Source organism: Myxocyprinus asiaticus, chromosome 7, assembly GCF_019703515.2.
Source record: "Myxocyprinus asiaticus isolate MX2 ecotype Aquarium Trade chromosome 7, UBuf_Myxa_2, whole genome shotgun sequence".
NCBI classification, from domain to species: Eukaryota; Metazoa; Chordata; class Actinopteri; order Cypriniformes; family Catostomidae; genus Myxocyprinus; species Myxocyprinus asiaticus.
Window position 1 is genome coordinate 20397301 of NC_059350.1, and position 24388 is coordinate 20421688.

General features: G+C 42.1%; 1 protein-coding gene across 1 annotated transcript in view; it reads right to left on the reverse strand.

The window, feature by feature from the left end:
• Positions 1-24388, reverse strand: part of LOC127443891 (hedgehog-interacting protein-like) — a 62752-nt gene that overhangs the window by 10493 nt on the left and 27871 nt on the right. Inside the window, exons 5-11 of the mRNA XM_051702923.1 lie at positions 19060-19211; positions 17842-18015; positions 17135-17278; positions 16848-16969; positions 15149-15272; positions 14318-14448; positions 12835-12919 (exon numbers count right to left, since the gene is read on the reverse strand). Coding sequence (XP_051558883.1) covers positions 12835-12919; positions 14318-14448; positions 15149-15272; positions 16848-16969; positions 17135-17278; positions 17842-18015; positions 19060-19211 — 932 coding nt within the window. The remainder of the gene's footprint in view (positions 1-12834; positions 12920-14317; positions 14449-15148; positions 15273-16847; positions 16970-17134; positions 17279-17841; positions 18016-19059; positions 19212-24388) is intronic.

Here is a 24388-nt window from a genome sequence, read left to right on the forward strand (position 1 = left end):
TGCACAGGGTCTGTGCAAGCAGGCTCACTGGGGGAAATGCATATTTGCGTAGGCCAGGGGGCCAGCTGTGTGCCAGCGCGTCTATGCCGAAGGGAGGCTCGGTGAGGGCGTACCAGAGCGGGCAGTGGGAGGATTCTTGGGAGGCGAACAGGTCCACCTGTGCCCATCTGAATCGACTCCAAATCAGCTGGACCACCTGAAGGTGGAGTCTCCACTCTCCCTTGAGGGAAACCTGCCGTGACAGCGCGTCCGCTGTGGTGTTGAGGTTGCCCGGGATGTGAGTGGCTTGCAGCGACTTGAAGTGCTGCTGACTCCGGAGGAGGAGACGGCGCGCGAGTTGTGACATACAGCGAGAGCGCAGACCGCCATGGTGGTTGATATATGCTACCGCTGCCGTGCTTGCTAACACGTGCTTGCCCTGGATCTAACACGTGCTTGCCCTGGATCAACGGCCGGAACCTCCGCAGGGTGAGCAGAATTGCCAGTAACTCGAGGCAGTTGATGTGCCAATGCAGTCGCAGACCCGTCCAGAGGCCGGCGGCTGCGTGCCCATTACAAACAGTGCCCCAGCCCTTCTTGGAGGCGTCTGTTGTGACCATGACGTGCCTGGAGACCAGTTCTAGAGGAACACCTGCTCGTAGAAACGAGAGGTCGGTCCAAGGGCTGAAAAGACGGTGACAGACAGATGTAATGGCCACGCGGTGTGTCCCGTGGCACCATGCCCATCTCGGGAGTCGAGTCTGGAGCCAGTGCTGAAGCGGCCTCATATGCATCAACCTGAGTGGGGTGGCCACCGCCGAGGATGCCATATGCCCCAGGAGACTCTGAAAAAGTTTCAGTGGGACCACTGATCCCTGCTTGAATGCCTTCAAACAGGCCAGCACCGACTAAGCGCGCTCATTCGTAAGGCGCGCCGTCAAGGAGACTGAGTCCAGCTCCAAACCGAGAAAAGAGATGCTCTGAACCGGGAGGAGCTTGCTCTTTTCCCAGTTGACCCGAAGCCCTAGTCGGCTGAGGTGTGAGAGCACCAGGTCCCTGTGTGCGCATAACACATCTCGAGAGTGAGCTAGGATTAGCCAGTCGTCGAGATAGTTGAGAATGCGAATGCCAACCTCTCTTAACGGGGCAAGGGCAGCCTCTGCGATCTTTGTAAAGATGCGAGGAGACAGGGACAGGCCGAAAGGGAGGACTTTGTACTGATATGCCTGACCCTCGAACGTGAACCGCAGGAAGGGTCTGTGTCGAGGAAGGATCGAGACGTGAAAGTACGCGTCCTTCAGGTCTACCGCCGCAAACCAATCTTGATGCCGGACGCTCGTCAGAATGCGTCTTTGCATCAGCATCTTGAACGGGAGTCTGTGTAAAGCCCGGTTCAGTACTCGCAGGTCCAAGATTGGCTGCAACCTACTGCCTTTTTTCGGTACGATGAAGTAGGGGCTGTAAAACCCTTCCTTCATCTCGGCTGGAGGGACAGGTTCTATCGCATCCTTCTGTAGGAGGGTAGCGATCTCGGCGCGCAGGGTGGCAGCATTTTCGCCCTTGACCAAGGTGAAATGAATACCGCTGAACCTGGGCGGGTGCCTGGCAAACTGAATCGCGTAGCCGAGTCGGACGGTCCGGATCAGCCACCGTGACGGATTGGAAAGCGCAAGCCACGCGTCCAAATTCCGCGTGAGGGGGACCAAGGGGACAACGTCATCGGACGTACCGGCAGGTGGGGCCTCGCGGCGTGGCGGAGCGTGAGGTGCCACAGCACGTCGTGGGCGTGCTGAGACTAGGGACATTGAAGCATTTATCTGGCTCCTTTTGACCATCCCCGGAACAGCCTGGGACGGGGGAGGAAGAGGCCTGTCCTCGTAACCCGTGGAGGCTGCCAAATCGGGGGCGGCTGTGTGCCACAGCTGGGTGCTCAGGGGCGGAAAGGGCACCGCTGGAGAGCCAATCCTGCAAGAAAAAGCCCATGGACGGCAGTCGTGGTGACGACCATACACACCGGGTATGTGACCCAGGGAGGAAGGAAGAGTGGTCTTTCTACCAGCTCCACATGAGTGAGTTCCCTCGTCCCTGGGTTGCCCGTCTCAGGGTCACTTCGAGGACTTCCGTGGGTTCTTCGGCGCCGGCTGTGAGACGGGTGGCGTCGGCTTCCTGCGGTGGGCTCCACGCCGGGGCTGGGCCAAAGGGGCGTGCTGCGGCAGGAGCCGGTGCAGTCACCGCAGGGGAAGCCCGTGGCGACGAGCAGACGGGGTGCGGGATCTCGAGCCGCGCCGGGGCAGGATGTGCCGGATTGCCTCCGTCTGCTGCTTCACCGTCGAGAACTGCTGGGCAAAGTCCTCGATGGTGTCGCCGAATAGGCCTGCCTGGGAAATGGGGGCAGCAAGGAACCGTGTCTTGTCGGCCTCGCCCATCTCGACCAGGTTGAGCCAAAGGTGGTGCTCCTGGACCACTAGTGTGGCCATCGTCCACACGAGCGACCGCGCCATGACCTTCATCGCCCAGAGGGCGAGGTCGGTCGCCGAGCGCGGTTTCTGCATCAAATCTGGGGCGGAACTACCCTCGTGCAGTTCTTTCTGCGCCTTGGCTTGGTGAACCTGCAGGAGAGCCATGGCGTGCAGGGCAGAGGCGGCTTGTCCAGCAGCACTGTAGGCCTTAGCCGTCAGGGACGACGTGAGCCTACAGGGCTTGGACGGGAGCTTAGGGCGTCCACGCCAGGTGGTGGTGCTCTGCGGGCATAAGTGCACCGCGAGCGCCTTATCCACCGGGGGAATCGCTGTATAGCCCTTGGCCAACCCGCCATCGAGGGTAGTGAGAGCGGGGGAACTGCGGAGTCAGGGCCGGGCAGTGAAAGGTGCCTCCCACGACTTTGTCAGCTCCTCGTGCACTTCCGGGAAGAATGGCACCGGAGCGGGGCGCGGCTGCTTTGAGCGGCGCCGCGAGCCCAGAAACCAATCATCAAGCCTTGAGGGTTCAGGTGAGAGTGGAGGGTTCCACTCTAGCCCGACGCTCGCGGCCGCCTGGGAAAGCATGTCTGTCATTTCGGTATCGGTCTGTGACTGGGCGATCGTCCCCGAAGGGGGAAGCCCAGCTGAGGCTTCTGCGTCCGACTGGACAAGCCCGCTCTCCGATGCTGCGCTTGAGAGCTCATCAGCTTCGCGGGCTCCGAACAAGAAGTGCGTGTGACGAGCCGTGCGACGAGCCGGCGAACTCATCCGGAAGCCCGATTGGGGCAGACGAGCATGCTGGGGAATGGGAGGTCCGCGGAGGGATACCCGGCGGAGATGATCCCATTGGGGTCCCCAAATCGCCCCCCAGTGCTAGCCGCGCTGGCCTCATACCCGTAGGTAGAACGAAAGCAAGCCGTGACCGCAACGTTGCCATGGTCATGTTCTCGCAGCGAGAACATGAACCATTCACAAACGCTGCTTCCGTGTGGGTCGTGCCCAGACATGAAAGACAGCGATCATGACCATCCGAAGTTGAGAGATAATGACCGCAACCAGGAATAACACACAATCGGAAAAGGCATCTTTAGAAAGACGCGTCTTTACAAAGATGTTCCGTGTGTGCGCTCTTTTCAGAGAAATATACTCTTTTAGAGGGGAAAAATGCTCTTTCAGAAAATATACTCTCTAGTTTGTCTGCTGAAGTGCCCAGGGGCGTTCTCTGCAGTGCACCAGTGCAGAGGAGGGAGAAGCCGCTGAAATGCACCGTCAGATCCAGCAGAGGTGAATGAACAGGGATATTCAGCTTAATGAGCATGACCGTTCGGCTCCAAAGAGAAAATCTGAATGAGTGTTTGTATACCAGCTCCTTTTATACCCGTATATCCGGGGGAGTGGCATGCAAATACCACTCGCCAATTTTCATTGGCCTTTTATCAAAGACCAGTGGTGTCTCGGGCTCCTAAGAGTGACCCCTAGTGTCACTACATCGACACCAACGTCGAGTGAGTGACAGAAGGATCACTGACATATATTTTGGTGCAGTTGCTAAGAAAGCTGTTTCTTAGATGCGTTCCTCATACGTCTTTCTACTGATATGAGTGAATGCTATCATACAGCTGTCAGCACATACTGCATCTTCCAAAATTTCTTTTTACTAGAATTTCATCTAACTCGTGACGAACATAGAAATGAGGTAAAAGACCACTATGCTTTTACTTGCATTAAGTATGCCAATTGAGAAACATATCAACACTGCATTGTAATAGCAAAAATTTGTATTTACACTGGACCAATAAAAAAAAAAAAAGGAAACTGAACTGAACTGAAGATGTGTGTCAGCTGGTGTTTAATGTGACAGGGTTTTAACATAAACTGATCTTTATGAATTTATTAATGTTTTACTTTTTATAGTGCCATCTCAGTGATTGCTACTGACCAGTAAACAATCCTACAGTCTCTCCCTTGTCCATATGAGACACAGACATGTATACATTTCAGTGGGTGGTGGTCTTTTTCTACGTTAGCAAACTCAGATGGGTGCAGTTACCCTGACGAGATGTGTTTACTGCAACATCTCAAACATCTGACTTGATATGTTACACTCTCTCTCCTCTATCCCATAGGTCTATCACCCAAAAATGCAACATGATAGATCAAAATCAAAATATGATGTGGGTATTTTAAAGCCCTCAATCCCAGTCAGAAAGCAAAAAGAGCCACTGCACATGTTACAAGGCTTAGAGGTGCAGTATAGCAGTAAATGTATTTAGGATGAAATTTAAATGCTGGACCACCCCACTTGACAGTACTTGTCAACTCAGAATTGTTAGATCACCTCCTTTATTTCGCCATTTAGATCACAAAATCTGACAGGGTGTGTAAAACAGTGAACCCAGCACCGCAGGTCCAACAGACTAAACAACTCCAATCAATGGTGGAAAGAATTGTTCTTTGGAAAAATGCAGCAATGCCAGAAAACATAAATAAAGTACATTTAAGGGGCCTTGTTTAGGAGACTCATGGAAACATTTGTGGTAATTAATAGCATTAGACTTGGGTGGCACTGTCGTCACCTGGGTCTCGCAAAAGTATTCAGACCCTCAATTAATTCTCTCTCAATTCTCACCGAATTAAAAATCCTGCTTTTAAAGATGCTGTAAGTGATATTTTAATGAAATAACATGCAGAAAACAACTCTACTTCCAGTCAGATATCACTGAAATAGGTGCTATGAAATATCACATATGTCTCTGAATCAGACCTAGGCTCTGTAAACAGTGGGGAAAAGATGTCCGCCGGGGCCGCGGTCAGATCGTTTGTTTAGCCAATCAAGAAACTTTCTGCCAGTCAATTTTTATGCACGTTTACAGGGCCTGTAAGGTGTCCTGCTCCCGCAAAATGCTCAGCGTTGGATGGCAAAATGCTCAGGGGGACCTTCCCCTGCTCCAACACAACAGTTTCTAGTGTGTTTGCACATGTCTTTGGAGTGCCAGGTTTTGGAAAGAGGGGGTGTGGCTAATTCAACGGCTAGTCTTGTGGAAGCTCTAGAACGGCTAAAATTGCGTCCAGCACTTTTAACATTTCTTTTTTGTGATATTTGCATTCAAAGCAACAAAACTCTAAATTATTTATTGTGACCTTGTTAAAAAGTAATAAACAATACTGAAAAAATACTGAAATATACAGTTTAGATTTAAGCAATAAGGCATGAGAGGCCGTGCTATTTTGTGAATATAGTCACGGCATAAGTGCGTTGTTAAGCACGATGCAAAGCGGAGTGCCTGCAACCCCTTCAGCCGTGACTATTTTCACAATATGGCATGTCCTCGAGTGCCTTACTGGTTTTATACAAAGGTCACCACAAAAATATTAAGGACACAAATGTTCATTAAAATTGTATATTTTGTAAGTAAAATAATTAAATACTATCCTTCTGCCAGAAAATATAGTCCCAGGCAGTAAACCGTAAACAGATCTTTGCTAGGCATTTGCTATGGGAGCTGCGGAGTGATTCAAATACAAGTTCTGTGAAGAGATCAGAGCTGTGCTTTATCATAAATAAAGCACGGCTGTTGACCAATCAGCATCCAGGACTGGATCTATCTGTTTTATAAAAGTATTTAATTCTCATATTTAACTTTCTTTCTTTCGTGGAACACAAAGGGAGATGTTAGGCATGACAACCTCAGGTTACATCCACAATCTGGACACATTTGAAAACTTGTGTTTTTGTTTTCAAAACTCTCTGTACACACTGCCGTTTTCAAGCCTTTTCCAAAATTTGCCGTCCATACTAAAACATATGAAAACTCTTAAATCCTCTTACTGCACCCCTTAAATCGCAGTTCCATGTACGGTCTAAAATGCAAATTGTCCTTGTGTTCTGTCACCGGACAGCAATTACGAGTAAACTTTCTGTCGCCTTTGAAGGAATGCAATGTGAAGGTTGTACTAAGTAACATTTATCTATAACAACTTTTTCAAAGTGAATAGCAGACACAACAACGCTGCTTCAACATGGGCCGCCATCTTGACTGTTCTGGGTTCAGTGGATCACATGACAACAAATACGTCATTGCTTTCAGATATCTCAATTTACCCTGTCCACACTACTACGCGAAGACGCATTTTCAAATGTATCCACTTGGGAGAGTGTTTTTGTTCCTGAGCAATGCTAATTTGTCCTTGTGTTTGAGAAAGTGTTTTTGCAGACTCATGCATGTTCTTTGGCAGTATATTCCTGTATTTTACCACCATCCATTATTCCCTTTCATTTTAACAAGATGTCCAGTCCCTGATGATGGAATGCAGCCTCCCTTCATGATGCTTTCACCAGCATACTTTACTGCAGGTAGTGTATTTTGATATGTAGGCAGTGTTAGATTTGTTCCACACATATTGCTTTGAATTTTGGTCTTATCTGACCACAATTTTTCAGACTTTGCAACAGTGCCATTACTATGCTTTTGAAAGGCAAACTTCAGACGTAGTCCCCTATACTAGTCAGTGTTATGAAGAGCTCTTATCTTGGCTCTTAAAATGGTTCTCAGATACTGAACTTTGTAGCTCCTTCAAAGTGATTGTGAGCCTTTCTGTGGCTTCTCCCACAAGTCTCTTTCTTGTGAGGAGAGTTTTGAGGGACAGTGTCTGTCTGGGTTGCTTCCACCAAACAGTGCCCATTGAGACATTCAAAAACTTAGATACTGTTTTGTACACTGTTACATTTTAACAACTGTCCTTCAGATTTAATGGATAGATCACCCAAAAATAAAATTTCTGTCATCAATTAATCACCCTCATGTGACTGTCTTTCTTCAGTGGAACACAAAATGAGATATTAGGAAGAAGGTTAGACTCAGTCACTATTCATTGTATGGAAAAATTATGCAATGAAAGTGAATGGTGAATGAAACTAAAAGCCCAGATATACTTAATATGAAATTGAAGAACGAACTGGTGTGACGTCATTTAGAACAAAATCTGGCCAAAAAGACGGTGTTTTTGCGTTTGTTTCAGTGGTTTGAAACAGCTCGCCTGGGCGAACTTTTAGGAAAAATTCTTACCAGCTCCTAAACACCTTACTGCCATTGTCATTAGAAGGTGTGACCTGGAGCTCCACCTACCTTAAGGCCGACAGCTAATTTTGTTTACTTTGTTAGGTCAGTCAAAATCAGTTACCATAAACACACTGGTGTACAGAGTTATTAGCGAGCAGGTGCAAATATACCTACATCTGTATGATCGATATTTTTCAAGAACATGTAATTTTTTTTGTTTGTTTAATTAGTCTACAAAAGGAAACAAGTCTACTGAAATACTCTCAAGTACCCATTCACTCATGTACCATCTGCAGGGAAAGCCATTCACACTTCTGCCCAAAGTAAGATAAGCCCCTATCACCATTCTTTTGTCTTTATTCTGCACATTTACACTTTTATACACTCATCTTTGCAGTAGTATCAGTGCCATCATAAATTCCTATAACTGAGTGTAATTAGTGCAAATTATGGCCACGTATAGCATGTTAGCGCATTAGAGGTGGCTCTGTAAAATATTAAATATATTTAAATACATTAAATTATGTTTCAGTACTTTGACATATCAAATGATGTTTTAGTGCTTTGACATATCACAGACTAAATATGCATAACTAAATGTCAATGTATATGATTTGTAATTCAGTAAAATTAATGAATTGGTTAAGGATCTGAATAATGTTGCAAGATACTGTAATTAACGAGGAGATATTTTGCCATATTTGTAAAAAAGAAAAACTATTCAAGAAAGTTTATTACTGAAGTCATGTTACAGTGAGATTCTGCAGAAGTTTTGAATAATTTTACCTGATAATTGAGGGTAAATTACATAGTTCTCATGGTTGAAAAAATCCCAATAAAAGGATTTTGAATGGCGAAGAAAAACAAAAATAAGTTTCATGAACGATTTGTTTGAATTAGAGGCTTGACAGACCTGCCTGTGCCTACTTTAATGTCCTTTTTCTGGAAATAATATATTGGATCTTTAAAAAATGCTAACATTTTTGGCAGTTGTTATGTGGGAATCCATATGATCGATTCTAATAGATGATATTTCTTTCATATGTACTTTGCTTGAAGAGAAGGACATACTTTCAAAATCTATCGTAACATGGCTTTTAGGGGTGTAAAACACATGGGGTAAATTATGCCGTACCTAAAAATGGTGTGATGAGGAGGAGGGTGTGGCCGGGCCGTGAGGGTACATGGCTGGTGCTGAGTCACCTAATCAGCAGGAGAGAGAGATAAAGGGGAGCCGGAGACGCCAGTTCGGGAGAGAGAGAGACACACGCGTCCGCTATGTGTGTGTGTCTATATGTTTTATGTTGTTTTAAGTTTATTTCTGTAATTAATGTTCCTGACTCCTCCTTGCCCATCCTTTACCTGTTACAAATGGCTATAAGCATACATAAATCATTAAATCCATTAACCGACCTCATTCACTTGTTTTGAACTCGTGCACATATATGTCAATTGGATAAATTTGGTTCGGTTGCAGATTCGCTAACATATGAATGTACCCAAGGTTCTCAAGGAAAATATTCAACTCTGTTGAAGACAGGTGTGTAAGTCCTGTCAAAGCAAAGAAAACACTCAACCGACCACACAGGCTTCCTAGTCAACCGGTGCTGTCCGAGCCACCTTGACTATGTTGGTGTTAGAAACACGTTACACTAACATTTGGAAATGGTATGCTTACTCTCCAATTATGGCTGAGGCTTGTGTTGGCTGAGACCGACAGTTGTGTGATGATTTGTTTAAAGGAAGCTAGAGACCTTGTGCATGTACGTGAGAGAAAAATAGAGAAAACTGGTAATGTGTTAAGAGAGAAAGCAGAAATGGTGTGATTCCGTGCTCTGATTCTCTGAGAATGCTCTTCTCTTTTTGGTATGAACTGACCGCACAGATGTTCAAGCCATAGCACGTAAGAAGAATACCGGAGGTGTGGGGGATGTTTTTGTAAAGCAGAATAAAAATGGAATTAATTATGTGAATTTAAATATTAGCATTGCTTTGCAGTAACATCACAAATTTCACATGAGAACAGCAATGAGAAAGGAACTACAGAGAGACAGGAAGATTGTTGCATGAATCCTATTATACCCAAAGGGTCTGTTCCAAAACCTAGTGAGCTGTCTAAAGAGACAGCATTTTAAGGTATCATATGCATGCTCCTGATGCAAAGGCTGCTCCAACAACATGATCACACAGGTGATAGGCATGCTGTTTCCGAATGTTGATGTACCCTGAAATTGACCCCATTCTGCCAAATTATTGACAAGTGGCATCACCCATCAGACATTTTTTGTCCATTGAGATCAGTCTGGCTCCAACGTAGGTACCAGGAACCTTAATTCCCTATCTGTCACTCACTCGACGTTGTCGATGTAGTGACACTAGGGGTCACTCTTGGGAGCCCCAAACACCTCTGCTTTTTTTAAAAAAGGCCAATGAGAATTGGTGAGTGGAATTTGCATGCCACTCCCCCGGACATACGGGTATAAAAGGAGCTGGTGTGCAACCACTCTTCGGATTTTCTCTTCGGAGCCGAGCGGTTGTATTCGGTGCACTGAATTCAATTCTCTCCAAAGACGCACCTCAAAACTGCTGGATTTACGCCGCATTTCAGCGGCTTCTCCCCCTCTGCACCCGTGGAGTGCAGAGATCGTCCCTGGGCGCTTCGGCAGAGGGAAAATAAGAGAGTATATTCTATAAGAGTATATTTTCATTCACAAAAAGAGCGGCACACACGGAAAGTCTTTTTAAAGATGCCTTTCCGTTTGTGTGTTATTCCTGGTTGCGGTCGTTATCTCTCCGCTTCTGACGGCCACGATCGCTGTCTTACGTGTCTGGGCACTGCCCACGCGGAGACATCATTCATGGATGAGTCATGTCCTCATTGTGAGAAAATGACCATGGCAACGTTGCGGTCACGGCTTGCTTCCCGCACCGGTCCTTCTACCAACGGGTTTGAGGCCGCGTCGGTTAGCACTGGGGGTGAATTGGGGACATCAATGGGACCACCTCCGCCGGCTCGTCTCAGAGCGAGTTCGATTTCTCGTTCGGAGCTCGGGAAGATGATGAGTTATCGATCGCAGCATCGGATAACTCAGGCATGAGCAGGTAAGTTCCGGGACAGCTGGACAGGTGTACCGCTTGCGCATAGCGCCTTTCCCCTCCCTTGAGGTAAAGATGTGCGCTCTTGACTCCCAGTCATGTTCACAGACTGTGATCCCTGGATGACTTTCCTCCTTAGCCCTCTGGCAGTTGAGTTTGCGGAGAAACTCACTGCCGGCCCAGTGTGTGCGCTAATGAGACCCTGTACTGAGGTAGGTGCTCCACATGTGCTGGTTCCCCCAAGGCGACCCCATGTGATATCTTCCGCAAAATCGTTTCCCTGTCGGTAAACTGCGTCTTCCTTGGGCAGAGACCCCTCTGCCCCCAGTCGCCATGCTCTGTAGAAACTCCTCCCCCTTCGGGTAGGACCTACCATGGGACCTCTCCAAATGACATACTTCCGACAAGACTCGGTAAGACCATGTGACGTATTCCACTCAAAATAATCCCCCCCCCCCCTTTTGGGCGGGGTGTGGTCTCCGCGGTGTCTTCCCCTTGGGAGGGACACCCCCGATGTAGACACTTATGGCTCCCAGTCGGTTAACAAATTCCAATCTTTTTGGGGAGAAAAGAGAGGAAAAGAGGCCTCGGCTGGTCTAGCCTGTCCCTATTGTTGGGCAGTCGACTTGTTCCTGAAGGACCGTTCGACGCTCATAAGAGCGTTGGGGGAGGTTACGTGATGGCCTGGTGCGCACACAGCGGTCTGCCCGTCACACACCGCCAGTTCACGTAACAGTTCAGATAGTTGTGGCATTTTGTATAGGGACCCCTAGTGTCACTACATCAACACAACGTCGAGTGAGTGACAGATAGGGAACGTCATGGTTACTTTCGTAACCTCCGTTCCCTGATGGAGGGAACGAGACGTTGTGTCCCTCTTGCCACAATGCTGAACTACTTGCTGAAATGGCCGGGACCTGGTCTCGGCTCCTCAGCACAAAACCTGAATGAGTGGTTGCATACCAGCTCCTTTTATACCTGTATGTCAGGAGGAGTGGCATGCAAATTCCACTTGCCAATTCTCATTGGCCTTTTTTCAAAAAAAGCAGAGGTGTTTGGGGCTCCCAAGAGTGACCCCTAGTGTCACTACATCAACACACCGTCTCATTCCCTCCATCAGGGAACGGAGGTTACGAAAGTAACCATGACGTTATGCTGCCTTCTAAGGTACCTCATTTCGTACAAATTCTAAGATAGCGTCAAATTTATCCCTCACAAAGAAAACCATCCCAGACAGCAATAATGAGCTTGGTGAAAAATTAATCCAAGATGGTGGCAAAAACTTATATTACATACTTATACAGTATAATGAATTATATTGAATTGAATATATGCATTCAAGTCATGTCGGAATTATCGTATTTACAAGTTGAACGCACATGAACGGCACCACAAAGTCAAAATTACGAGCTGGGGGCGTGTTATTTTAAGAATCAAGGTGGAAGCAAATTGTTATTGGAAATAATTCAGTTTTACTTGAGGATTTTGACTGTGCAATTCAGTTTGTATGCACTTTTTGTACTTTTAATGAAGAATAACAATAAAACTTGCCAGAAAATAAGCCTCATTTAGCTGGTTAATGCAGCATCAAGAGTCTGCAACAAAACTACAATTCCCATAATTATATATGGCCACACAAGATTGATAAAATAGATAGATAAAGCATTAATTACAGACCTAATGTGTGGCTTTGCTATTCATTTTGCTGCATTGGTGCTAAAAAAGCTTCCTGCCTTCACTAGTAGGGGAAAATAAGAAAGAAATATGAAATTGCAAAATGGGTCTGTTCTTTCCGAGTAAAATTACTTCGTAATGCAACACCACATCGTATATACGATTTCCGACTTTGTAAGTACGAACTTCCCAGGAGGACTTGAATGCACCATTATCCTTTCAATACTGAAAATTATTGGTGGAAAATAGTTCAAAATGATAAAAATGGACTACTTTACCCAAAATGTGTGTACTATGTATATTTATGCTCATTGGAGTATCATGTTGTCTGTCTTGTGTCGCCTGTATTGAAATAAATTGCAAGTTGAATCAGAGCGCTATTTGTATGGCGTGCGGAGTTGCTGCCTATGTAGAGTGTTCCAAAACGGTCACTTATGAGGCTCCATTTCAGTTAGGATGCTGCCATAAAAGGCAGCTGCCTATCTTGGAAGGAGGCGGCGAGGTAGATAACTAGGTTTTTGGAATAGAACCAATATGCTGGTATGTGTATTTGGAGCTTAATGTACCTTTTCGGATCCACCAACTTGTAGAGCTTTCCGCTATGTGATTGTGCTGCCATGCTTTTGCTGGAGGCAAGGATGTAGACCTCACCTGCAGTGGAAAGAAAACATGTAGGTCTTTATGGGATTTCATTTGTCTTCTCTCACCTTCCTTACTTCCTTCTTGTTGTTGCACTTGACACTGGTGCATGAGAGGTTTTCAAGAGGGGCTCATTAAATCCTCATGCAAGTAATTTAAAGAGGAGCAAGCTTGCAGCTCTGTGCACAGATTGTAAACATCAGTAGACTGCCATGTGGGTCTCCAGTGCAGCCTTCCAATGAATCCCTCTTACAAATCAGCAACAAATGCTATCTCTCCCTCACAGGGGCCCACTCTTGGCAAAGCATGAGATTTATTCTCTGCCACACTTGACCTGATGTTTGGATTTGAGAGTTTATGTTCCTTGTGATGCACTGAGCTGTGGGGATATTATGTACATGGTGGCAGAGAGTACAGCCTAGCAGTGAGTGGGCATAACTTGCTTTGTGATCCTTGCCATGTCGAAGCACTGTGAATTGAGGGGTTGGCACACAGTTCAAATAAAATGAACCCCATTACCACACCAGTGAGCCAAAAATCAATTGTTACCAATGTTAAATGTGCAAGTAGGGAAATGGAGATTGCAGATATAAACCATATTTGCTGACAAATTGTGTTGACCTTCAATTTCTAGTTGTTATGTCAGTCAGCAGCAAAAAAAGAGGAAGTAATCTGTCAGGAAATCAAAGGAGTACAATGTCATACCAGAATGTGCCTTCGAGGAAAGATATTTTAAAGTGGGAGTTGGAACAAGGGATTGGTTTTCCACAGTGACCCCTGTTGGCTCTCTCACTGTTCTGTATCATTCAGATGACATTTGAATTTTAGAGGGTTTTTTTTTCTCCTTCCTGTGACATCACCCTACAGTATACTGTTTATCCTCATGTAAAATTATAACTTCATCAATAGCCCCTGTCAAAACCAAACAAATCCTTTCTGTTCTTTTGCATAAGTATTTGTTAATACTTTACAATATGGTTGTATAATGTAACATTAGTTTATGCTGAAATTTATGTTACAACTAAAAATTAACAACATATTTACAGCATTTATTCATCTTGGTTACTGTTCATTTCTACATATACAAATATATTTTTTTAATTAGTTAAGTAGTTAACATTATGAACTAACATGAACAATGAACAATAATATATTTTTTAAATGAACGTTAACCTTGATTAATAAATGCTGTCAAAATGTACTATTCATTGTCAGTTCATGGTACCTCATTGTAAAGTCTTACCAGTATTTGTTATTTTGAGAAATCCTGTACATAAATCTATTTTGTGTAATATAGTTGTCAAACTATGGCAAAACCACAAAGACACTTACAACAGAAGTTTACAAAATTTACAGTAAAACGAGCACTCGTGCTTTTTTCTTACTAAAGTTTATTGAGAGCTCACTGACCTAATTCATCTTCGCCAAACCCCAGGATGTGGCCTACTACCGAGGAACCACAAGAGCTGCTACTACCAAGACAAAGAGGCTTCTCTTGCCATGACCTGTCTTCTGAAGGCCTCTGGAGAATTCTGAAGTTCCTGAAACAATGACAAAGTCAGGGGTTAAAATCACAGATATTGTGAAGTTTCATATTGGCGCCAGTTTCCTTGCTTTATATCATAGTTTCCTCCATAATGCCTTAGCCAAGTTGAGAGAGCATCATGATTATTACCAAACACAAAATTACATGACAAAACAACAGGGAGAATTTACTGCTCCGGTTTGCCAGGAACAATTTCTTTTCTCACAGTTTTCCACAGTTTATCTCTAACTGCTGACAAAAAAGAGCAGGGTGATAGTGAAGGACGATGCATTACAACCCTACTTAAAGTGTGAAAAACATATACTGGCGGCCAATTGACCTGGCAGGAAACCTTCTCTCAATTTACACTGAAAAAACCTCTTTTTCCTCACCGGGGTGTGTGGAGAGTGTGTGTTTTGGCACAGTCACAAACACAGGAAAGATGGCAGTTTCCATTTGCAGCTGAAAGATTACCACAAAAACCCCCAAAATCAAGAGGCCTATCAAATGAAAGCTAAAAATCTGATTTTTAATTTGTTTTTTAACATAAGCACTTTTTCTCTAATTGAGTTTAACTGAAGATATAACCTGTAAGCTGCAAATCTCACAATACATCAAAATGGTGCAAAAGTAATGCAAGGCATATACTGTACCAGTATATCAGTTTATCATAATTCACAATTATAATATCTGATCACTAAAATTATACAACATACCCATTTTTATCTCCAAATACATAACTTCCATAAAGTCTTCTTGACTGACACCCTCTGTAGATGAATCCACCGATTGGTGTTGCACCTCCGTCTGACCCCAAGTCAAACATAGATGGCTTATTTTCTAAAGGCAAACAGACAGACCAACAATTCACCAATAAATAAAAATAAAAAGAAGAAAAAACAGTACTTTTATGTTATTAAAATATGAACAAATACATTTTATATATATAAACATAAGTTATTTCAAATAATAAAAACTCTGAATAAAAATTTTAAGATCAAATACTGCAAAATCTCCTCTAAAGTAAATTGAAATTGGTTTTCTAAACATAACTGAATTATTGCAAAAGTAAGAAAAGTCTACATCCACATCAAGTTTTATGGGTTATATATGGGATTCAGAATACTTAGATGAAATGAAATGAATCACAATTATCTGAATTTTTTAGATAACTCAATTTTATGCATTTCACAAACTGAATGTCTGCAGAAAGAATTTATCACCTCAGTCACCTTTCTACCCATGTGTCGCACAATAACGCAAAGTTGATTTATGCCCATAATAACAGTTTTTTTTGTGTGTGTGTGTTTAAGGGATATCCATATATATCACAGTCTGTCAGGAGACCATTAGCACTTCACACAGGATGGTTTTAATAAAAACAAAAACAAAAAAACAATGTAAACTTGATATGGCTGTGTTCATTTCACTAAATGCCCTCATTAACATTGAGTTTGAGCTCTGTTAAGTATATATGAAGTAATAGATGTGTGAGGAACAGAGAAAGGGTGAGGTAATCCTGCAATTACAATCAAGTGTTTGTGTATATTTGTGTATGTTTGTATGGCTACACAGATTACAGCAGTTTAGGGAATGGTGAGTATTATAATGTTACAGTCAGAGCCCCATAAAAAAATAAAATGTGATTTAATGAACTAACTCATTCTGCATTGTGATGGTTTAACATCGTAAATGGCCTGGTGTTTGGGGTAATTTGGCACATTTGTCAAACAAACTTCTTGGGGGTTTAAACGCATTGGTTGGGAGAGAGCCATCTTTGTTTGATGCCAATGTGTTAGGAGGAGTGCAAGAAAAGGAATACAATATTTAAGCCATTGAAAATAATATATATTAGCTTAAAATATTGATTTTAGGGTCTCAGTCGTCACCATTGAGAGATGAAGTTCTATGTTGGTTGTTTTGTGTTTCAACAATGTACTAAACAACCAAATGTTCTTTGACAGAGATACATTTTATTAATGCATATGTGCTTGAATTCCTACGAGGAATAAAAATAAGTATATATATATATATATATATATATATATATATATATATATATATATATATATATATTTAGAGTGTGTTCTCGCATTATGAAAAAAATTGGATTGGATTGTAACAATATCCTTGAAAACAGCATTAATGTGTTTCTCATAAAAGTCTTCAATCATTTTTTGGGAAAGTACCCTCATTTCATTCTGTTCCCAGCATAAAAGTTTAAGAGCACTTCATAAGCAGTACATGGACCGAAACAATAATTTAATGCTTTGAGAAATGCAATACAAAAACTTCTGAAGTTTTTGAGTGGACGCCTTGTTGGAAAAACTACTTGGCTTGTTGAAATGTCTTTCTACAGTACATGTACAGTAATCCATCATGTTTTGAGTAACCAACCACCTCTAACAGACATACCGTAGTCTTTCCCTTTGATGACCTGCAGGATCCTGCCTGTTGTTGTATTTTTACCAACAGTGTCCGTGCACAGGATCAGCAGACTTCCATTGGTGTCCATGCGAAACTTATCCACTGCACACCTAGAAAAGTTAGTACATTGATTATAGTGACTTAAAAGGGCAAGACCAATTAGAAAATACATATTGCAAGACAGCAGCCGTGTAAACAACATTGATGAACTTGTTATTTGACAAACTAGTAAATATATTTTTAGAAAAAACAGTCAGTAAATTAATTGACCCTACCTTCCCGGGTCATGCAGTCCATGGGCAAAGATTTCAGGGGGCTGATTGGTGCTGTTGAAATAGGGGTTGTTTCTGGGTATAGAATAGGGAGTATTACAACAATCCGTGTCCACGTCCACCCTAAGGACGGATCCTGTGAAATCACTATGGCACAAATACATTCCACTGAACACATTATGTATGCAGATATTAATAATTAGCAACATAGACAGTGGACCCAAAAAGTATTTAGACACTTAAGTCACACTTAAAAATACCTTTGCAATATAAAACAAAATAACAAAGCAAGTGGCATTTATTTTAAAGAAAGATAGCACAACCAAACTTTTCAAGCAAACATATCACAAACACACACAAAAAAGTTTATAAGGTTTAAAATTATGAAGAAATAGATATAGTGCTGATAATGAATAAAAAAAGTATTGTGACACTTTGCGGATGTCAAACATTTGTAGAACATCTCCATAGTTAATGTGATGACCTACCTGTGGTTACTCTGCTATGACACCTGAGTGAACTTAATGGGAACTGACACTAAAAATGACCTTGATACCAGTAAATGCAAAAATGGCTGAAAAGCTCTGGCAGCATTTGTTAGAAGATGCCACTTATATATACTTTATATTTTAAGTGTGACATTTTAAGTGTGATTGTAAGTGTCCAAAAGTGTAAGTAAATTATGACAGCTCAAGCATTCAATACTCTACCTCAGACCGTCCATCTCCTCCATATCATCCAAAGTGATCATGCCATCGCCTAAAAAGATGTGCAGAAGCCCATCAGGCCCAAACAGAAGCTGCCCTCCCAGATGCTTGCGGTGGAGCTCTGCTACTTCCATTAGAATTCGGGTAGTCCTTGAGTCCACCTGGTTGGGATTTTTCCTTAAACCAAAAATGAAGTTACATAAATTACATTAAAATAATTCTAAAAATAAGCTACCAATTTTGAATATTTCATCAGTTTCTGTAGGGATTCTCTTGTATATCGTCGTCAGAACATCTTCATCTTCAGTGGGGTTAACATTTGTAATGATAAAACATTCTAAAATACACAAAAATATTAGTCTTTTAGCATTATGTGTTTAATTTGCCATTTGCATTACTTATTACTATCTCCCAGCCAAATAACAATGGTAAGCTTGACATCAAAAAGGCTATACTATGTGTTTAAGGCGAAACAATATATATACTGTATACTATATTTCAACTTGTTTTGTGAAAGCCGTTTTTTTTTTTTAAATGCAGCTGGGGTTCTAAACACAGTCAGAATGGGATGTCAGCCTTCGTGAGAGATCATTTAATTATGTTGTGCTTACATATCTCTATAAAACATCCATTACTGCCCAATGGAAATGAGCACGGCTTCCCAAAACTGATTCAAAACCGCATGGAAAACAAACATTGCATATGCATGTCCATGGGTAAAGTGTTTGATCCAAAGCCATAACCACATATTGACATTGAGGGGACTAAATGTGTGGTTAGGACACAGTTTTGTCCTCACCAGAAGATTTATTTCCTTATTTCCTGTTATTTTACTGCCCTAAAAAACAAAACGCAGTAACTACGCCAATGCTGAAACTAAGAAACTAACTCCAATGTTTTGGATTGTACAGCCAAATTTTGATTATTTAGTCAGTTAGTCTCATTTAGATTGATCTAAATTTGAGCATAGTAGAGCCAAATCATCTGTCACAATATAGATCATAGTATAACTCAATTTTAACAAAATGTGTAGTTACTGCATTTTGCCTTTGCAGAGCAGAATACTTTTACTGTATGTTCTAATTGCTTTTTATTGACACATTTATTGAAATATTTTGAATATTGACAATTTAACTATACAGTATATGGATATGGGGGACATGTTTTTCACTAAATTGGTCAAGTTGAGACAGCAGTGCTAAATGACTAGATCCTCATTACCTGGACACTGTGTACTCGACCACGCGAAGAATGTGGTCGTGTGGTCCAATAGCCCAGCGCTCTTGTTTGGTCGTGTAGGACACGTAGAGCTTTCCATTTTTCTTATAATTGGGATGGAATGCAAGGCTTAGCAAGCCCCTTTCATCTCCTCCCTGCAAGTCAGATGGAGAGCACAAAGAATCCAGAAGTTAATTATGTCCCTTTTTTTTAGACCAGGCTGGGCTGCAAAAAGCTAAAGCTGGGCCTCCCCACGTCCCTTTTTCACTTTCATTTTCTATCTCAGTCTCTGTCCATATGGGAGCCAGTTACTCCATGCCCTCTTACCCCCTTGCTTTTTTCCCCTCCCCTCTCCTTGACTACTGCATTGCAAACGATTATAAAACATTTGGCTTCAAGCAAAGCCCCCTCCATACCCACCCTTTCACCCACCTGTCTTGGTTATAGGCCATTGCATTTGGGGCCAGGCTCCTCTGGGATGCCCAGGCCCTCCTTGAGGCCTCCATTGTGCAAGTGATTTGTGTGTGTAATCTTTGGGGGATATCCGTGAATGCAGTGCAGAGTGGCTGAAACAATTCATTAGCTCGCTTGCAGTTCATGGAGAGCACAAAAGACCCCCCACCCTTTGCCTCTCTGTCTTTTTAGTTTTAAATCTGTGCAAAATTTGAGAGAGGCAAGAAAAAGAAGGGACAGGAAAAAACTAAACAAGGACTGAACTGCCAACTCCCACTGTCTTGGCAACATGTTTAGAAAACAATGAAATTGCTTGTGTAATAGGTGAAACCTCTCATCCCGGAGGCTACTACATGATTTGTCACTACTAAGGTGGTCCACTCATCATAGACCGTAATAAGCAGCAATATTGCTTCAGTTCCTGGGGAAAGTAATATGATTGGGCTTTCCTCCCTTTCATCTTTCCAAACTTCAATTTCTTTCTGGAAAAAAAAAAAAATACTTGAATGAACAGACTGCCAAGTGAATGAACGAATGAATGAATGGGTTTGAGGCTTCTCTCTGAAAAAAAAAAAAAAAGATAATGATTAAGTGCCAATCGTATGCCTAATGAATGAATGAATAAAACTGAAGCATTTTTCTGAAAAAGAAATTATGATGATTTAGAGCTTTAGGATGAGTCGTAACAGCAGTTTAATTACAGCTCATAAACTAACAATTAAATGATACTAGTTGTAAGTAAACAAATACAGTTTTCATGAAATTAACTGGCTGTGTCATCTCTGCAGCATTCCTTTCTGATTTCTCAGAGGAATTCAGCAGAGAGAAGTCTTCTGTGGATTGCTCAAGTTAACGGTGTGGTTCAGCTCGCTGTACGCGCCAAAACACACAGATCATAAATTGGTCAGAGCGGCTCTGTTGGGCTGCGCTAAAGTAATCCAATTCAGATCGGGTACAAGTGCAAGCGCTCTATCTCTGGAATGCTCTGGAGGAGTTCAAATTGGATCTGTAGGGACACAAATAATAACACTCAAGAGTCCTCTTGAACAGACCACAAAGACAGAAAGAGTTGGGAATGGTGACAGCTAAATAACGACTTATGTGTCAGGTTCACTTGAGCCAAACTTTGTGGTGCCTGTTAAATATCTCAACAGGTTTCAGTTGAATGAACAGCAGGTTAATGATAATTGGCTTTCGATATCACCTCATAATTCTTCCTTTCCTAAAACTTCCTCCAAAAATTGACCCATATGTTGGACTCCTGATTTTGAATTACTGACCTGAATCCCTAAACAAAAGCAGAGGGAACAGGTCAACTAAAGAATTCCAGTGAGTTGTATGATCTCAGGCCAGAGACCACCAAGGAACAACTGTAAATGTACTGAAATATTAGCTTTCGCTAATGATCGTTCCTTCAACAAATAGGCACACCCCTGACTGTATGAAACAAGCTCCATTTTTCCAAGCTCATTCCTCTGGGTGCTTCCAAAAACATAAATTAAGAGAAGAAAAACTCCATGATAACCTCCCTCCATCCATTATAGCAGATGTAGTCCTTAGCTGTAGACACATTTAACAGCAATGCTATTACACATTGCTCTATAACACTGAGCCAGCTCATAGTTTTAGCAGTCACAGCAAATTATATTTATTATACTATATTATATTATACATTTCATATAAACATTCTTTAATTACACCTTGGGTCACACTGATGTCATTAAAGCGCAACAGTGGGGTTCCGGAAGTAAAGATCCCATTTACTTTTTCCATAGAGCAATTGATTTTTAAAAGACAGACCTACCGTAAGCTCCAAGATTGTTAATCGATGGTATGCTTATGTTGAAGCTATCAGTCTATGTTATTTCAAATTAATTTTTTTAAATATTGTGTTTAATAGTGGAATTCCTAGTGAAGAATTACACTACCTATGATCCTAAAGCGAAAGATCCACTAATCAGAGAATCACAGCAAACAAACTGCAGGAAAAGAGCTCAACAACTTTTTATATTTTTCTATAATTTTTAATTAGATTACATCATTTTCAATACTTCATGGGATTATAGTTAAACATTACAGATGTTAAAAACACAATCTTGTACCTTTATCTTTCTATTTGGTTTTGCAATACTTTTTTGCTTCAAATCAAAGTTGTTTTTTGTTTTGTTTTGTTTTTTTACATGAATGGGGAAAATACTTCCAGAACCAATATGGCTGAAAAGGTGGGTGGGCACTGTTGCATTCTACATGAAAAGTTGTGGCTGCTATATGGTTCTGAAACTTTACATTCAGAGGTTCTATGGATTGCCTGTTGCTTTGACAGTCATGTTCTTTTGGACAGTCCTGTAGGTTTGGACTACATGACTGTCACTTGCTGTTCATGTTGCTGCTGGCGCGTAGCTCAAGTTTGTGTTTGAAGCCTGCTAAGCCTTCTCTATTTTTCTTCTCTTTTTTATCTTTTGTATTAAAACACTTACTGCACTTTACTTTCTATTGCAATTTGTTGCGATTTCATTGCATGCATCTGCCTTTTTTTTTTCTCTCCACTTTGCCTTTTTATTTTGATTTATCGTGATTCGACCGCGTGCATCCTTATTTACGTATACATTTCAAACCCCCCGCTGCACAGGAATGACAAACTGGAACCACAAACACCTTTTCAACAAACAACTGCGGTAAGTCATGGCACATGTTTTTCATAGCTTCATCCATCAGCAGTGAGGGATTCACATATAATAAATGTAAGGAATTTGTTAGGTTGACGAAGAAGATGACGGAGTTATAGACACGCATCTGAATGCTAGCGGAGGTCAAGGAGAAAGAGATGCTGTTAGATACTGTTTCAGATGCAGCCAGTACTGCGAGCCATGTACAGTCTTCACTTCCACACTAGAGCCCCCACAGCAGGGCAAATGGATGATGACTCGCCAGCATAACCGCGGGGCAAATCGACACCACACTCCCGTTCCTGTTAGGTTTTCCATCAGGTTCTCCCAACTCAGTAACGCACACACTGCATTTCCTGTTGAAAGTGCCCTGGTTATAGGGAATTCTATATTAATGAGCGTGGAAATAGAAACTCTAGCCGCCATTGTCTGATGTGTCCCTGGGGTGAGAGCGCCTGACATCAGAGTAAATTTAAAAGTGCTGGCTAATGCTAAACATTAGATTGTTATTGATGTTGGCACTAATGATGTCTGGTTTCGCCTGTCGGAGATCACTATTGATAACATTAAAGAGGTGTGTTACAAAAACTATGTCAGACACTGTAATGTTAATGTAAACCGTTAATGTGTTGTGCTTGTATTAGACTTATTGATCACATGTGTGTTGGAAAGTTAGTATATAAGAGTATCAAGTGAAAGATGTAAGACAAACACTAAAGAAGGTCCGGTTGGACCGAAACATTTGTTGTCCTTTTCATATATTGCATGGAGCACTTTATTTGCACAGATTTGCACTTATGGAAAAATAAAAGAAGACTATATTGAACATCTCTGTTTACAATCCTCTTTTATATGGAAGAATGAAAGTGAGTTGCATCTTTTTTCACTTGGACTGTAGGAAGATTTAAGCATTTGCAACCACAACATACATTTTCAACTAAGGCGCAATATCTTTATTTACTAATAAAATTGAGATAATCAGAAATGGGTTTTTTTCAATAATGGACCCGTCTGCCACAGCACCTCAGAAGACAGTGTCTCAAAGCACAACCGCAATTCCAAAAAAGTTGGGAGAGTATGAAAAATGCTAATAAAAACAAAAAGTAGTGATTTGTAAATTATATTCACCCTTTGCTGTATTGAAAACTCTACAACTACACATCGTATGATGTTTTACCTTGTAAATTTCATTGTTTGTTTGTTTTTAATGTACAGTCATTTCAAATCAGATGATTGTAACATGCTCCAAAAAAGTTGAGACAGGGGCAATTTAAAACTAATAACAATTTGACAAGTTAAAATAACAAGGCAATGTGAAACAGGAGATGTTAAACAGGTGAGGCAATTGTGTCATAGTATATAAGGTACCTCCAAAAACAGCCTAGTCCTTCAAAAGCAAGGATCATTCAAGACTTGTCAATTTGCCAACAGATGCTTCAGCAAATAATCCAGCACTTTGAGAACAATGCTCTCCAAAGACAAATTGGAAGACAAATTGGAGCATTTCACCCTCTACAATGCACAATATAGTTTAAAGATTCAAGAAATCTGGTAAAATCTCGGTGCGTAAAGGGCAAGACGAAAACCCTTATGAATGCATGTGATTTCTGATCCCTCAGACATCACTGTCTTAAAAAACATAATTCATCTTTAATGGATATCATGAATATGGGTTTGGGATTACTTTAGTAAACCTTTGTTAGTCAACACCATTCCCCGCTGCATCCACAGATGCAAGTTAAGACTTTACTATGCAAAGCAGAAGCCTTAATCAACACTGTCCAGAAGTGCTGCCGACTTCTCTGGGCTCGTTCTCATCTTAGATGGAAAGTAGAACGGTGGAACTGTGTTTTTTGGTCCGATGAGTCCACATTTCATGTAGTTTTTGAAAAACACAGCCGTTGTGTTCTCTGTGCCAAAGAGGAAAAGGAACATCCAAGTTGCTATCAGTGTCAGGTCCAAAAACCAGTATCTGTATGGGCCAGGGGTGTGTCTGTGCTCGCACATCTGTGAGGGCATCATTAATGCAGACAGATATGTAAACATTTTGGAGCAGCATATACTGCCATCCAGCACCATCTTTTCCAGGGACGTCCCAGCATTTTCAGCAGGACAACTTCAAACCACATACTGGCCGAAAAAGCAGAGAGTGTGGGTGCTAGATTGGCCTGCCTGCAGACCTGACCATCTCCAATTGAGAATGTGTGGTGCAT